Source organism: Mus caroli, chromosome 7, assembly GCF_900094665.2.
Source record: "Mus caroli chromosome 7, CAROLI_EIJ_v1.1, whole genome shotgun sequence".
In the NCBI taxonomy this organism is placed as follows: Eukaryota; Metazoa; Chordata; class Mammalia; order Rodentia; family Muridae; genus Mus; species Mus caroli.
Genome location: NC_034576.1, coordinates 114,605,877 through 114,623,249, shown reverse-complemented (window position 1 = coordinate 114,623,249; position 17,373 = coordinate 114,605,877). Strand labels below are relative to the sequence as shown.

At 48.6% G+C, this 17,373-nt stretch overlaps 1 protein-coding gene across 8 annotated transcripts in view; it reads right to left on the bottom strand.

The window, feature by feature from the left end:
* Mical2 (microtubule associated monooxygenase, calponin and LIM domain containing 2) overlaps window positions 1–17,373 on the bottom strand; it is a 127,573-nt gene that overhangs the window by 10,410 nt on the left and 99,790 nt on the right. For 6 of the 8 annotated variants that reach the window (XR_003837099.1, XM_021169143.2, XM_029479098.1 and 3 more), the window contains 6 exons: window positions 16,084–16,152; window positions 12,781–12,924; window positions 10,837–10,962; window positions 9,631–9,849; window positions 9,357–9,458; window positions 7,821–7,946 (listed from right to left, as the gene is read on the bottom strand). Coding sequence is in view for 7 of the 8 variants with exons in the window: in XM_021169143.2 (XP_021024802.1) it covers window positions 7,821–7,946; window positions 9,357–9,458; window positions 9,631–9,849; window positions 10,837–10,962; window positions 12,781–12,924; window positions 16,084–16,152 (786 nt within the window). In the remaining variant the exon portion in view is untranslated. The remainder of the gene's footprint in view (window positions 1–7,820; window positions 7,947–9,356; window positions 9,459–9,630; window positions 9,850–10,836; window positions 10,963–12,780; window positions 12,925–16,083; window positions 16,153–17,373) is intronic. The other 2 variants (XM_021169141.2, XM_029479101.1) reach the window with 1 other exon arrangement.

The window sequence follows — 17,373 nt, the reverse complement described above, 5'->3', positions numbered from 1 at the left end:
TTTTTTTTTTAAATGCAACAATCTACATTTTCCTAATGAGTAAACCAGGTCTGGAAGTTCATGGCTCTGTGCCACACCTTAGAACCTGTCTAGAGTGGAGCTGGATCTCAGCCTTGCCCCATAATCTGCTCAGCAGCCAATGCAGCATCCAGGAAGACAGCTTGGAGGGATGGCTACAGACCAGCATCATTGAACAGCTCAAATAGGAGATGGAATAATCCCACATCCAGGCCCAGCCAACCACACTTCCCAAGCAGCTCTGACAAATCACACTGAAAGCTTTGTCTGGAGGTGAATAGTGCATAGACCAAGAGGCCAGAAGTGCTGCTTGTGATCCTCAGGCTCTTGAGGGAGGCTTCAAGACCTTGCTGCCTTCCAATTCAACCTCTGAGAGGAATGGCCACAACTAATAGCTATTTAGACTCTGGTAAAGTTGCCTCACATAATGAGTCTTATGTGATAAAACAACGCCTTTCATCCAAACCCAAGCCTCCTCTTGGAAGCCATCAGATTTGAGAACTAAGCAGAATGTTCAGGGACTACAACTAAACATGGATCCCCAGCTCCTAGACCAGAGCTACCGCACCCCAGCATCTGAAGCTACTCTTCAGATCCCTGACAAAGCAGGGATCATGGGTGAACAGAAAGGAAGAAGAGAAGACTACAGGGACCCTCACACCTTTGGTCATTCTAGAAGCTGTACCATTGAGAGAAGTTTGGGATAGTCACTCAATATGAGGAGGGGACTATAAGGAACATGGCTTCAAGCTACTGGTGGGCAGGGGTTATGATATTTCTAGTGTCGCTTGGAGTCTCTGAGGAGCCTGTGCAAAGCCTCCATGGCTTGACCTGCAAGCAGCAGCTGCCTGCTGCCAGGCCCAGCACCCCCCCCCCCCCACACACACCTAGGTCTATCCTGGGAAAAATAAGAATTCTGCTTTGACACAGTCTCTTCCTACTTTTAGGAACCTACACAAGCCAAGAAATCTGGCTTCTTCTTCCAGGAAGGTTCAGGTGTGTTGGCTCCAGACAATAAGCCGTTGTTTGATGTTCCATTCCCTGGTAGGACCCTTGACTCTGCCCCCAAGATAGACAGGCAAAACACAAGGTTTGCTTGAAAAATAAAGAGGACAGGGAGGCTAGCTTTCCCCCTAGGTACTGCCCACCCAGCCTCCTATGATGTGAACCGGCTCCACATCACTCTCCCAGAAAGGAGGCAAGAGGTGCCGTAACACCCACAGACTGTACCCAGACTGTCCCTGCCACCTGATGGAGCCGAGATTCAGCCTGTCTTCTCTGAGACTAGAAATCCAAGTCTCTAATAAGACCTCATTAACTACTTAGCTAATAAGCACTTTATGCCACTGAACTTCTAAGCAATCCCATCTTAAGGGAAAAATCACTGAAGCTTGCAGAGGACTTTGAGGGTGCTGGGAGTGTCCCCCAAACACACTGGGATAGTCACAGCCTATTCAGGTTGTTCTAATCAGCTGTGCAAGTCACCCAGCAGCTGGGTGGGGATTTGGGAGACATTAATGTCCAAAATGAAGACCACACCCAGACTTTTCATTAGGAGCTAAATCGGCAGTGGGTCTTCTCGACAGTCTGCCCTTCCCAACTGCTGGGAACCATCCCAGATCACTGAGCCATAAAAAGGACTCACAAAGGTTGCAAGGAACTCAAGAGATAGAGACTTGCCTCAAGGGATGAAAGGCTCTTGAAAGCTAGTCAGGACCAGCATGAAAGTGAATATTACTCTGAAGACTGGGGGTTATCATTCTTCTAAAAATTATTTTAGATTCATTTTATTATATGTGCATGAGGGTTTGCCTGCATGTATGGACATATACCATGTACATGCCCAGTGCTCTTGAAGGCCAGAAGAGGGTATCAGATGCCCCAGAATTAGGGTAACAGATGGTTGTGAGCCAACAGGGTATTGAGATCTGAATCCAGGTCCTCTTAACTGAGCCATCTCTCTAGCTCCCTCTCTCTGTTTCTTGACAAGAGAAAGACTGACTACCTTGGCTCTGTGAGAGGAGACTATAACCCAGTCTCTGCCTGGGAGCCGAGTTTTCATCAGCTTGGGAGTTACCAGGTGGCCTGACTTCTGAGAAAGGATGAAAGGCATAGCTTGTGCAGAGATGTTGAGAGATTCATCCTGGGGTAAACACGGCACAAGAGCCACACGTTCTTAGCAGAAGACTCACAGACACTGAATAGCAAAGCACATGTGTTTGTGGGAGTGGGAGCTGGATGAGGGGAATGCTGGCGATCTGTCCTGGAAAATTTTATTTAAATGTGAAACTGGACAACTGGTGATTTAACCAAAAAAAAAAATTAAAAATTAGCCATTTCAGACTACCCTGGGACTGTTTTTGCACTGCTTACATAACCTTCCATAGTCTTATAATTTTCAAGAATTTGAATATTTTTCACTATTTGCTGTTCCTTTTGAATTCAAACCATTTTTCCGTGAATTCGTTAGAATGAGTTACATAAGGTTGGTTATTTGGGGCAGGGTATCATCTCACATGGCCTTTGACTAACCTCACATATAATTTCTTTCTTCTCTGTGAACCGTAGTTACCCCAGCTGTGAAGTGGGGAGATACTCCCAAGCTTACAGGGTTGTGGAAGCATCCTGAAAGACCCTGGGTAGGGGTGGAGAAGTGGCTCTGAGGTTGAGTGCCTTACTCTGAAAAGAGGACCTGAATTTAGTTCCCAGTTCTCACAACCACCTGTAACTCCAGATTCAGGAAATTCAGTGCCCTTTTCTACAGGCATCTACACACAGCAGACATTAGTACAGACACACACAGACATGGACACAATATAAACAGGTGACTTTGAATGGAGCCTCACTGGTGCTGGCCATCTAGAGGTCCTCGGCAGGTAGTCGGTGAGACTGAAACACATACAGCCTGGAGTTCCAGCTTTTAGACACTCCTTTTTCCTCTCCCTTTTTCCCTGTACAAACAAGATGTGGCTTTGTCCTTCCTGAGACATTCTTGATTCAAACATGGCAACACAGATATTGTCACAAGCATCAATGCCAGAGGCTGTAGGGGTGACTGGCCTTCTACCAAGAGACAGTCTTCACATAGTTTTGTGACCCCTTTTCCAGTTCATATCTCTATCCAGATGTGAGAGTTATTTTCACACTGGACCAGGCTAGCTCAGTTACTCCCCAAGTTTGTATCTCTGATGTCAGTTGTCCTGTCTTGGCCATCTTTTAATGGAGGAGGATACAGAACCCTTTGTGGCAAACTATGGGACCTCCCCACCTTGGGCCCAGAACTCAGCTTACACAGCAGGTGCCCAGGCTGTGTTTCTCTGCAGATGGGCCATCTATGTCCAGCTGGCTTGTTCTGAGCACCAAGCAAACCCACACAAGGTAGTTGGGGAATAAGAATCAAGCTTCCAGGGGTTTTGAGCTGAGGGCTTGAGAAAAAGGGGGCGGTTCAGTCAGCAGAACCTGACTAGCTTCTTGGGTCCTGGAGTGGTGGTGGTAGCTAAGGAATCCCCCACTGAGGAGCTCCTAGACAAGAAAACCACAGAGAGCAAGCTGTTGGACTTGGTTCCTTGTCTTTCTGCCCAAGGCAAGACAAGGGCAAGTTACCAACACTGCCTTTTTTGAGAATATTAAAAATGACATGCTCAGAGCTGAGACCAGCCTCGAGGGCTGTGAGCTCCCAGGGGAAGTCTTCATCCACCCGACTTTACCCCTGGTGATAGGCATGCAAAGTTGGTCTCATGAATCTAGCATTCATAGCTCTTGAAGCCCTCTGGACTCTAAATTACCCAGGGTGGCATTTGTTCTTAAGTGGCTAGGGTAGAAAATGGAAACCCTTAAAACGACTGCTATTTTAGAGATGCATGCTTTAGGTAAGTGAGCTTTCTTCTAGATATCTCTTCTACGGGGAACGGGAACAGTGACTCCATTTACTCCAGGTGGTTGGCTCACAGGCTAAGAAACTAATGCTCGGAGAGGCCCGTTACCTTGTCCAAGCTTACACAGTGAGCCTTTAAAGTCAAGTCTGATTCTAAGCTCAGATTCTCCTACTTAATAACATCCTACTTCTTATCCTTCTAGACTGGTGTATATCAGAAGCCCCCACAGTGCTGCCTAGCCCCATCCCTGGGACAAAGGGAAGATGCTATGTATGGAGGAGGGGACTTTGAGATATGTCCTAGCACCAGATAAAACAAGACAGATTGCCTAGCCAAAGCATGCCCACTGATGGCATCCCTTTTTCATACGAACATCCCAGAGTAAATCCTGTAAATCTGGTCTTAACACAAACACTCAGAGGGGTAGAGGAAGCTTGTTTTGGGGGGCTCATTGCTCTTCTGGCCCTGGCAGCTGGCTAATCCACAGTGGAACAATCCTTGGCACAACTGTCAAATCCTTCCCTGCCATCTTGTTCTTGTAAGAATTCTGGCAAATGCCAGCAGCCAAACTATGGACCAGGTTGACTGGCTTCCCCTTTTAAAGAAAAAGTGAATAGGTGATAGGGATTTGATGAGACAAAGGAGGAAATGACACTGGTCACAAGACAAGGCATGAAACCCATAGTCCAAGGTTTTGACACTAGGTGGTACAGAAAACAGCCTCAAGACTCCGTGATTATTCAAATAAAAGTCCACAGGACCTATCCAAACTTCAAAAAGGCATCATTTGAGAAGGTGCCAGGCACAACCTGAAGGCAGAGCCCGGGCCACATCTCTTGGAGATGGTGACTCATGTTTGCATCTCTGTGGGTAATGTGTGATCCTCAGAGTGAGTTTGACTCAACCTGCTCCCCTGACAAAGTGACCCACCCATCCTGGACTCTCAGGGTTGGGGTATAACTCCAAAGCAGGATCAGAACCTGATCATGCTGCCTGATAGGAAGCTAAGAATACTTTCCAGGTATTTTTCTTCCTCCCCCTTCTGTGAACTGTAGCAGTCTCACACTGGTCAGTCAGAGCACTTCCTCATCTGATGGGAAGAAATATCCGGTTCCAGGTTTTCTTCTTGAGAGAGATACCATCAGGATGGAATGAGACTGTCTATCAACAAGTCAGCATCTGATGTAAAGGGCAACCAAGTCTGTCCTCAGAGGAGGCTAGGATGATGGTCGACATTGCATATGTAAAACCTGGTTTTGACCTAAGGATGTGGAGCTTGGAGGGAGGGAAAGGTTAGGTGGGGGCAGGACCAACAAGATCCTATCCAAAAGGCTTGCAACTGGACCCTCACAACTCCATCCTCAGCTGCCTACCATGGACTCACCTCGAGAAGAACCCCGGGAGTCTTTGAGTGTGGGCACTGAGGGAAACTGTCACTTGTCCCCCTCCCCCGCCTTGCCAGGGTGACTTCTTTTAAGAGCTCCCAAGATTATCCCCAGCCACATTTGAAATGTACATTGGCCTGTGATTAACAAGCTGGAAGCTGTTACAATGTCCCAGTTATGTGCAGTGGTGGCACACGCCTTTAATCCCAGCATTTAGGAGGCAGAGGCAGAGGCAGAGGCAGAGGCAGGCAGATTTCTGAGTTCAAGGCCAGCATGGTCTACAGAGTGAGTTCCAGAACAACCAAGGCTACATAGAGAAACCCTACCTCAAACAAAACAAAACAAAACAAAACAACAAACAAAACAAAACAAAAACCCAAAAACAATCAATCAAACAAACAAATCCCAGCTACACATCCGTCTCAGATGGGTGGCTGGGGTTGGTCTGGGAATTGGAAAGGCAGAGGACCAAGTCCTCAGAAACAAGGGACAAAGCTCCAGCAGAGGCAGAGCCATCTCAAAGCCAGTCTCAGTCAGTCTCTCCCTCCCCAAGTTTGGCGCTTCCCTTAGACAGTTTGTAGGCTGGTATCTCTGACAGAGCTCTGTCCGTCTGCTTCAGACGGATCACCGGACTGTGACTGGGAAGGGTCTCCATGATGGTTGACAGGGATAAGCTGACTATTGACAAGAGTTTGTCAGACCCAGATTCTATCTCTTGCTATGACTTAGGAGGTAGAGGGAATCTCTTGAGGGTAGAAGAATATCAGGGACACAGAGAGGGAGGGCTTTGTCAAGATCATCTTTGAAGGGCTCAGGAAGCAGAAGAGGGGCTAGGCAGTGAGACTCAAGGTGGCTCTGGCTGACTACTGGAGCCACTGCCTGGCCCATGGCCTTCACTCCTCACCCCCATGATTCCATCAAGATCAACAGAGGAGGCGATGTTTCCCATGGCGGGAAGCAGCTCCCTGGATAGAAAGTCTATCCTGAGACCTTGCTGATGGTGCTGGCAAAAATGCCCATTTCCACCCACATAGCTCACCACGACGTGAGCCAGGATCCCCCTTTACACTGGGAGTGGGGAGAGCAGAGGCTCTGATGGGCCAGGGGGCTTTAAGGGCAAACAGCTGACGGATGTGCTGACGCTGACACTGATGCTGCTCAGGATGCAGCTGTGTTTATACCGTGACCATGCCTGTTTTTCAGTAACACTGGGAATCAGGAGTGTCTGTGTCACCTCCTCCTGATCTTTGGGGGAACTTTATGCCCATGGGGAAGAACCTGGAGGGGGCCACGTAATAAGATTTCATCTTTCGTTGGAGATTCTTTTTATGAATATCTCCCTACAGATGCTCAGGGTGCCAATGGGAACATAACAAAATGAGGGACAACTTGGAGGGTTTTTTTTTTTTTTTTTTTTTTTTTTTTTTTTTTTTTTTGCTAAGAGAACAGCACGAAGCTGGAGGTACACCAGCTCAGGAACACAGAAGCAAACAGGGAGTCAGGGACCTTCAGACAGGAAGCGTTCAGCCCTCTATGCTGACCTCTGCAGGAGACAGGCCAACAGCAGACTGTGAGCTCAGCGGAACCATTTGGCTCATCCTGGAGGTTAAACATGTGCCCTCAAGCCAAGCTAACTCTTGTTCATAGAACAGTTCCCTCTCTACTGAGTCAGGGCTGGCTCCCTACCTCGCTCCCTCTGAGCTAGCTAGCTTCTGTACTGCTACCCAAATCATCCTTCAAGAACATAGGGTGGATCTTTCAGGAGCTCGCTGTAGCCTAGTCAGAGGATGAAACTCAAGAACATGCTGTCAGGGCCGTGTGAGACCCTCTGCACGTCCTCACACACTGTGGTGTGAGGACCACACCACAGTGTCACACCCCAAGGCTGGTGATATCAGACATTCTGCCCTCTCATTTCTGCCCTGTCAGCCATGTCTGCTCACTTTACACACACTGACCACTTCCTAACACACCCTAGCCCCACACCTCTGTCTAGAAAACTGTTCTCGTGGAACCTTCCACACAGGTCTCCTATCATTGCCTCCCAACTCTCCCCAGGCTTCCTTCTGTTCCTATAACCTTGCCCAATATACATCTAACACAGTTCATGAATAGTACCGTATTAAGCTTACTGGGTCAAATTGTCATTTGCTTAGGTCAGGCACACCGCATATCAGCAGCTCCACATATTAAACAAACGTGTGATTATTATTATGATGGGGGTGGTGTCTCTGTTCAGATGATAGCAATGGGGCCAAAGCTTCTCTTTAATTTCTCAGTGCCTGGGCAGGGCCAGGCATCTGGGTCCATGATGAATGTTTTATGTGTGAGAGCGACGCTCACAGTGCAGGCTGGAGCTGTTCTGCTACATGTATGCGCTAACACAAAACCCAAATGGGATCTAGGGCTTTTGTACAATATCTAACAAACTTCCATCCCAGCCAAGCCTGGCTCCAGATGTTTGGCTGTGCCGGCCAGATGGAGCCCGAGAACAACTCAGAACATGCAGGGGTGGGGGGAGGCGATGATTCAGTGCGACTACCTTTCTGGCAGGAGAAACAGAGTCGGCAGCGGGTGGAGAGGAAGCAGCAGCTGGATGAGGAGACGGAAGGCAAGAGGGAGGAGATGGAGGATGAGCGTGAGGCACGCGTTTAGATAGGAGCTTATCCTGAACGGAATGGAGACAGAATAAAGATAGGATTATAGCTGCAGCAGGCATAGCAGTCGCGCTTTAGACATACTCACGGGGGAGCAGACACTGAGGCCCGTGTCTCAGGATGACACAGAAGTGTGTCTTTGGAGCCAAGTGGGATTATGTAGCTCCTGGCTGGACTACACTGTGCTTCAGTTTCAGCTCCCTGAAGAACCCCCGAGGAGACCCATTCTGCTCCTGCCTAGAGCTGCCCCAGACTGCAATGCTTATGAGAAGCCCTCATAGAGTTTGGTATGAGGGAGCAGCTGCAGGCTTAGGAGGGGAGAAGCCTGAGCCAGCCGGGGCAGACTGCCATAGCTGGGGCTTCTGCAGCTGTAGGCACACACTCGCTGGCCTCCAGGAGGCTGCTAGAGCCCTGGCAATGAACTCAGTGCAGAGCATCCCTCTGTGCATGACTTCAGCAGCAGCTGGAGACACAAGAGGAGGCTGGGTGAAGCTGGCAGAGATGTGTCCTAGAGACAGCTTGCTGAAGAAGGAGGATTTCGCAAGTATACTCCCACCTCCAGGGCTTCACTACTCCTCTTTCAGTTCCTGCTATGCAAACACCTTCTTTTTCTACCAGTCTCTGAGTAAGTAGGTGGTCTGGAGGAAGCTGTACTTCCCAGGCTAAGGCAAACTTTCTGGCATCAGCTTAGTATTGCTGCTTTGAGAGCTGAGGTTGAGGCATAGCTTTGGCTCACCAATCAGTGCTTCCCTGACTAGGAGGGATGGGGTGTAAGGGCACAAGAATTTGGCTCGCTTTCACCTTTAACGCACCCAGAGCCTTGCAATTGACCAGCAGTCCCTCCTTGCAGTGAGTCTCAGGAGGCTCAAAGTCTACTTAGAAATTTACTAAGCATGCATGTATCCACAAGCCACATGCATCCCAGGATAACTACAAACATGACCAAGCATATTCATGCATGACAGTGTCACATCCCAAAGTCAAAAGACTAGATACCCTTGACTAAGGTTGTTTTCTTTGATTTAACGTTACTTTGTTTAGACTCAAGTTTTCACTATGTAGCTCTGGCTGACCTGGACCTCACTGTAAAGACCAGGCTGGCCGCAAGCTCACAGGGATTCACCTGCCTCTGCCTCCTGAGTGCTGGGATTAAAGGCATGTGTCACCACAGTCAGACCTACTAAGATCTCAATAGGGCATGCTTTTGACTTGAGTTTATTTTTCTGTCTCCATTTTCCTTTGTCAATAATATGTCTACCTTCTAAAAACTGTGCATTTGGGTCTCTTAGGTACAAGGTCAAATTTATCAATGGCTTAAAGACTGAGTGTCTTCTTATACTACAGAAAAGCTTCTAGGGCTGGTCCAGGCCAGCTAGACACTCAGCCCTGGTGCCTGAAGACTCCGAAAACCCCTGGTTTACCTGTGGTAAATCCCCGTGTCCAAACATGGAGGCCAGGTGAGCTGCCTTCTCTTTAATGTTCTTTGTGTGAAATTCCCTGTTAGCCAAGTTCTGGGCCCTCTTCTGCAGTCAAGGTGAGAAAGGAGAAGGATAGAGATAGTGGCCATGAGGGTTGCCACCAAGGGAGAGGGGAAGGAGTGAGCCAGGTTTGTCTCCTCACACACAGAAGGGAGGGACCCGGTTGAGGAGCAGGTGGGATGGGACATGGACACAGGCAGGCAGAGAGGACGGTCACCTGAAGAACCTTTTCTTCTACTTGCTGTAGGCGCCGCAGCACCCCGGACAGGGCCAGTGCCCCTTGGCAGGTGCGAGGCAGGGTAGCGAGATTTTCAACCCCACCCAGTTGCAGGTCTGACTTGGCCCTGGCTCTCCAGGGTCTGCTGGGGTACTCGCCACTAGCCGGTACTGGGTTGAGTTCTCTGAGCACCTGTCCTGTTGCCACCGTGGAGGAGAACTGAGAGAGAGGGGGAAGTCAGCTTCTTTCCCTTTATAGGCCCCATCTCCATGAGGAACCACATGAGACAGAGAGGGAGGGCGTGGCAGCAGGTGTCTCCATGATAAAGGTCACTGAGTAGCCTGGGTGGAAGAGGAACTTCTACGCTTGTGTTGGTATCCCCAGCACCCGATCAGCAGTACTCAGTCCTGGGCCTAAGAGCCCTTACCCCAGACAAACCTCTTATAACTTCAGTTCCCATGAGTATCCGTATTCTGAGGCTGTCTAGGATGCTAAGGAAGGCCTGGCCCATCCCTTTAGAGACTGTGATTGATGTAAGTATGCATGAGCATTTCTCACCCTCAGAGGACTGGCAAGCACACAGAGACATCATTGCTGCATTAATTAGTCCTCACTGACTGCTCTCCTCCTCTGCTATGAGAGCAACACACCATACCCAGTGCTGACCAGGTGACCCTGGGATTCCTTCGTACTCATCCTGATTCCGACCAGATTCCAAAGCCAGAGATGGGATAAGCCACAGTCTTTCCACGTAGGCTCTGGCTGCTCAGACATCCAGAAAGGCTTTCATCATGCCTCAGCCTCAGCTCTTCAGTGGATGTACCCACGAGGCCTCCCTGATTCAATTCAACTATTAATTTTTCAATAACTTGGAAACCAGCTTATTCACTAGCTCTCTATACTAAGCCATGACATGGGATTCCCCATAGTGCCACATGGAGTTGCTTACTTTCCCTCCGAAGCAACAGCATCAAGAGTGAGTATGGATGGCTGGGTCACACCTGTGATGGTCTGAGGGACCAGTGGCATATACTTCAGGTGGACCTATGTGGTTGTTCTTATCCATAAGGACAGTGATCTTATCCAGCGGAGATTTTTACATTCAGCCATATTTGGGGACTAGAAGGAGCAATTGATCCCACCCCTTGGCTCAAAGTCCCCTCCCTCTGGCTTTACCAAAATAGTATCCACTGGAAAGAGCCCTACCTGCCTTTTCAGAGGAGGTGGAGGCCTGGGAGTGGACTCCTCCAGCTTGGGGCAGCAAGAGGTACCAGGAGGGCGAGAGGCAGAGCACAGGACAGGCTTACCTATGCCTGAGACCCGGCGGCAGTCCTGAGAGGAGAAAGGCAGGTCCACAGAGGCGGCCCCAGGAGACAGGAAAGAAAAGGCAAGTAAGACCCAGGCATGCAGAGGGAGCACAGGAGAAACAGGGAGGAGACGCAGTGTGAGGAACAGAGATGGGGCTGGCAAGGTTCCTGCAAGCCTGGCCCAGCTAGGAAACTGGATCCCTGGCTCTGAAAGCACGGGGATGGACAAGTCCTGTAGTCCCCTGCTCTGGGACGATGTGTGAATCCCACAGGCCTTGCTTTTGGCTCAAACTCAGGGCTCTGGGCCATCATTGCCAGCCTACACCGAGCTAGGTTGTCTAGTACAGTCCTCCCAGAAACAGAGCTCCTTGCCCACTCCAGGACAGCAATGTCCAGGCCACATGGACAGAGCCCTCCCTAACACTGGGGCTTATAGGAAGTCAGGACTCCAGAAGGGACCTGGAAACTATGCTTAGACAAAGACAGGACTCAAGAAAATTGTCCTTTTGTAACAAAGCCACTTCCTGGGGCAGGTTAGTTATTCAGGAGAGGTGTGGCTTACCCCAAGACCAAGGAGCCATTTATGCTTGCCTCTAAAGTTAACCAGTGAAGAGACTGTCCCCCCACAAAATGAGCCAATTTCTGTCATGGGTTTGGTGTCTTCCATACACAAAGGGAATCTGACCCCAGAGTTTTGTAATAATGACAATATATCATAAGGTGGCACCGTGTATCCAAGGCAAGTGTACTGGCTGGTTTTATGTGTCAACTTGACACAGGCTGGAGTTATCACAGAGAAAGGAGCTTCAGATGAGGAAATGCCTCCATGAGATCCAGCTGTAAGGCATTTTCTCAATTGGTGATCAAGGGGGAAAGGCCCCTTGTGGGTGGTGCCATCCCTGGGTTGGTAGTCTTGGGTTCTATAAGAAAGCAAGCTGAGCAAGCCAGGGGAAACAAGCCAGTAAGGAACATCCCTCCATGGCCTCTGCATCAGCTTCTGCTTCCTGACCTGCTTGAGTTCTAGTGCTGACTTCCTTGGTGATAAACAGCAATGTGGAAAATGTAAGCTGAATAAACCCTTTCCTCCCCAACTTGCTTCTTGGTCATGATGTTTTGTCCAGGAATAGAAACCCTGACTAAGTCAGCAAGTGAAGAGAGTAACGAAGCTATGAGCACAGACCTCAAGTGAGTGAGTCAGAGAGGACTCAGCAGTCTGGGGCACAGCAGACAGCCTGCCCTTGAGGGGCACAGCACCCTGTCAGGGTCTGCTGGGGCACAGGGAGGGGAGAGACACCAGGGAACACTGAAGAGGTTGGTCAAGTCCTTGTTGTTAGCTTAGTCACCATCCCTGGTTGGGGAGCGTCACTTCACCATGGACTGGGGTAGTGCTCTCCCACAGTCTCTCAGTTCGATTGTCCCATCTCACATTGGCTACAGATCATGGTTTGAATGCAAAACCAAAATAGAAAATGGATTTAATTACTGCAAGATGAGCACTAGCAAACTGCCTCATGGGTCCAATCCAGAGGCCTGTTGGTGTAAATTGGCTTGGCTGGAATGCCACCACACTTACTTGTTGAGTATCCACTATGGAAGACTAAATGTTCTAGCGGGACAGTGTGACTCCAAAGTAGAAAAGAGCTGCTACCTGTCCCCTGGGAAAAGTCTGTTACTTCATAACCAGGAAGCTGAAGGGTTTTGTTTTGTTTTGTTGTTGTTATTTAATTATTTATTTTGTTGTTGTTGTTGTTTGGTCAGACCCAGACGGTGAACTTCAGTCTATCTCTAACCAGAAAGATTCTGCCACCAGAGGGTAGGTCCAGTGACCATGTGATAGCCTTACCTGTTTCATGACTGAAGGGTTCCGAGTGTTCTCCTCAAACTTGGCTAGCAGCTGATTGGCCATGTGCTTGACTTTGTTCTGATTGCCACTTTCTTTAGCATACTCTTGACTGGAGCCCAGGCTGCGGCTGGAGAAGGCTGGCAGCTGCAGAGATCAAAGCAGCACATGGGAATCCAGGCGGTGTCAGAACATAGGGCCCCTCTATGAGACCAGGCAACCGGGATGAGTCCTGGAACTGATGCTCACAGCACAATGTGTGTGTCTAAAGAGTGGCATGGCCAGCATGAACCCAGCCGTTCAAAGTTTGAACTCGGACTCTTTCCTTCCCAGCCCTGGGACCTTGGTGCTGGTCTTTGAATTTACCCCATCTACAAAATGGGAGGAATGTCTTACTTCAAGAGGTTATTGCAGAAAAAAATCAGCTCTTATAGAGAAGTGTTACATAAAATAGTTTCCCAAATGCATCATTTGGCTGAGAAGTGTGAAGAGAGAGAGAGGGGGTGGAGGGGAAGGGAGGGAAGGAGAGGGAGGGAGGGAGGGAGGGAGGGAGGGAGGTCAGCTGGGCTGTCATAAGCACAGGTTCAGCTAGGCTATAAGCACAAGCTTTAAGGCAATTTCTCTCTGCTGCTCTGTACTCCTACTCCCAAGTTCACCCACAACTCCAACCTTTAAATAAAAAACAAATCAGAAATAACTCTAGATTTACACAGAAGGTAAAAGAAGTATGCTTGCTCTCGAGCACCCTTTCTCCAGCTGCCTTTGATGGAGCTTCAGGAATAATGTTATCAGAGCTGGGGAGTGGACGCTGGCTTAATGCTGTGATCTGGACCAGGGGCTCTGTTTGGATTGCGTCAGCTTTTCCGTTCCCACCCATCTTTAGTTCCAGGCTCCTATCCAGGATCCCACGCATTTAGTCATCTTGTCTCCTTTGTCTCCTCCGATCTCTGGCATGTCTTCCTTGGTGCTTATACTTCTGAGGGGCACTGGGCAGCTATTTTATAAAAAGATCCTCAGTCTGGGTTGGTCTGATGTGTTCTCACATTTAGCCTGCACTGGAGGTTCTGCAGATTCATGGCACAAGGGTGAAGGGTGCTTTGCACCCATCCTATGAGAACTCATGATGGTAACAAGACTGTGAGGAGTGATGAAGACCTCGTTACAATGGTTTATAAAATTGAGTTCCTTCTCAGTCATCTGCTAATTAATAACATTTGAAATGTTCTAGTATTTCCTAATGTCTTTTCCGGGTCCGTGGGGATCTTTTCCCACACACCTCCAAACACAGAGGGGTGTACTGTGCCAAGTGAGGATGGTCGGCCATCTCAAGGAGACCATGAGTCTTCCCCACAGGAGCATCGTCCTTGAGGTGGTAAAGATGCATTCATTCAGAGGAGACAAATGGGAAGATGCAAGCTAAAGTTGACTGTTCTTGAAATGAGATCCCAAAGAGAAACAACCTTGGGGAGGGAGCATTGTATGCATATCACAGTCAAGTGTTGGATAGACACAAGATGGAGAGTCACTCCTCACTTTAGGGTAGGAAGTGTGTCTTGCACGTGAATGTAGGCTCAAGGGCGAGGGGAGAGTTTACTGAATGAATACCGTTCGCACAAAATCAAAGTCAGCCAGTACAGTGGTCTCCCACTCACTGATGTTCCTATATCCTTTTGCCAAACCAGATTCGATTCATTGAGTCCAGGGCTGCATTTCTATTTCATTTTTATTTAAAATAATCATTTGTGTGTGTGTGTGTATGCATGGGTGTGTGTGTAAGTGTGTGTGTGTAGGGCATGCACATGGGTGGCTGTGGAGACCTGGAGAGAGCATTGGATACCCTGGAGCTGCAGTTTTAGGCAGCTGAGAGCTACCTGATGTGGGTGCTGGGAACTACACTTGAGTTTCTGGAAAAGCAGTGCGCTCTCTTAACCTTTCAGTCATTCCTCCACTCCCTGAAGCCACAGTTTAATGGGATCACCCCCCAAATCTCTGAGAACACTTCAGATGGGCATAGTGAACATGTTCACGTTGTAAGATGTGACGAGGACTCTGGATTTCTTTCTCTCAGAAAATGAGGTAAAGAGTGGCAGCTGAGCTCTATCAGGGTGGGCTCCTGACTTGATTGACAGCTTACTTGCTGAGGGGTGGAACGAGTCTGAGCCATGAAGATTAAAGTTTTGCAAAATACAGCAATAAAGCCTCTTCAAGCACACAGAAGGGGCATGTCTCTTCTGAGTCCCGTGAATCAAGTATCAGCATAGCTTAAAAATTATCCCATGTCCCTCTGAGTCAGCTCTGACATTAGCTAGCAGGCTAGCTAAAGCTAGCACCCATGCCTCCTTGACATATGCACACTTCCTATTGCAGAATTAGGATGGCTTTGACAAATGTAGCATAGGGCTGGGAGATGGCTTCGTTGGTAAAGGGATTGGCACCCAAACGTGAAGACTCAGGTCCCCCCAACACCCACATAGAAAGCTGGGTGCAGTGGTACATGCCTACAGCCATGGCACTGGGAACTGGAGGCAGGCTGAGTCTTGGAACTCATGGCTGGCCAGTTAAACCTAACGCAGAAGACATCACTTTGTTGTAAGACCCTGCCTCAGAAAAAAAGGTAGAAAGCAAACAGGAAAGACGCGTGGCACCAATCTCTGCCCTTGCATGCACACAAGTTGCATGATTGGCCTCCAAAAATGTACATAAACAGATAAATGAAGTGCACATCTTCTGTCTCTTCAAATTATTTCTTTAGAGTAGAATTCACGCCCACTTTATGCTAACATTTTCAGAGGCAAGTTCTAGACGTTGACACCCAGTCTCCTACAATTCTCTTCTTTCACCAGATGGTGGCGCTCGAGAGCACCCAACATTTGTCTTAAGACTCCAAGTTCAAAAGGCAGTAAAAAATGCAGACGGCCTGCTGGTGTCTCTTTCCTACTTAGTGTAATTAAAAATTCAATATTAATTAGCTATATTATATAGGTCATCTTATAAATCTACAAGCCCTGCAAAGTTTCAAGCAGTTTGGATGTATCTGCACATCTGACAGACATACTCCTCATCCCCAGGAGGTTTCCTCCTATGAGGTTACACAGCTAGGAAGAAGCCAAGTCGGGATCAGAACACTGACTGCTTTTCTATAAAACTGAGCCTGAATCCCAGTGGCTCATGAGAGAAACAAAACAAAACAAAAACAACCAAAACCAAACCAAATGGGACGAGGGCTAGTGACATAGCCAAGCACACCCAAGCCACCGGTCCTCAGGACACGGAGGCTTTGTATTAGCTGAGCCCATGCACACAGACCTCTTCCAGGTTGTTGAAGCCTTGTCGCCGCCTCTTGTTCATGTCATTCTCTTCAGTCTGGGTGTCTACCTGCAATGACCAAGCAAACATGGTGAGCTCAGAGCCCTGGACAGTGTTTAAACTAGAAGCACAGAAGGATGCGCGCTTGTCTGGAAACAGCTGTCAGCCCAATGGTAGACATGGGCAAAGATGGTCCCCCACACAAGTGCTGGTGTGGAGTTATGGTCAGGCACAGGGAAGAGTGTTTCTCCTCTATCTCAGCATCCCTTCGACATAGGCGAGGTAGGCACCATCTCCATCTCAGTGGCTTTGGGCTCAGAGGGGATTTAATCATGTGCCTAAGGGCGGAGCCAGGCCTGACCTGGAGATACCTTTTGTGTGAACTGCCTTGTGGAAAGTACCAGACTTTCTGTTCTCCCTGGGCCACCCATGAAGAGGTAGCACAGGTTCACCTGCAAAGAGCATTCTTAGGAGTGAGCTGTCCAGAGCTTTGGTGTCAAATTAAGCCTGCAATCCATGTACCATTATAAGATTTAATACATTTCAAATAGACATTAGATCCAACTTGAGGTCTAGAGAGCAAATGTCCAGTGTGCCAAGGCCAATGCAGATTTCCTGACTTCCCCATTAACTGTAACTATCCACAGACACATTCCCTTTCATAGACGTTACCCAGCTAGTCCGTTAACACCTTGTAGCTCACTCCCTGCTCCTGTAATCTGAACAATCTACCCAAGGCCTACGAAGCTGACCTAGACAGACGAGGAGAGCTGTGAGACTGGGCTCTCAGCGTGACCTTGGATGGGGTGGAGGCTGGACACAGTAGCTTCTTCTCATGTATCTTTGATCCCAGCATAGGTATACTTCCTAAGGATGAACACCTCAACTGCCAGCTTCCAGTGGCTTGGACCTCCTCCCAATGCTATCTCTCCCACAGGAGTGAGGGGGGAGTATGGAGTCACTCCAACTTCCTCCATGGCATGGCCACATCCCAGCCTTTCAAACACTGTAAGTGTAGGAAGAGATGCTATAGGTTCACTGTAAACTCAGGCATAACACCCATCCAGGCCTTGGTGTAGCCTGGCCCCAGAAGGGTCATTTCAGGCTTGACTATTCTGAAACAGCAGTCTAAGCATAGAGTCTACAATGTATCACTCAAGTATAGTAAACACTCACACACAGACACAGACACACTCACCACAGACACAGACACAGATACACATGCACATACACACATACACACACACATACACACACACATACACACACACACACACACACACACACACA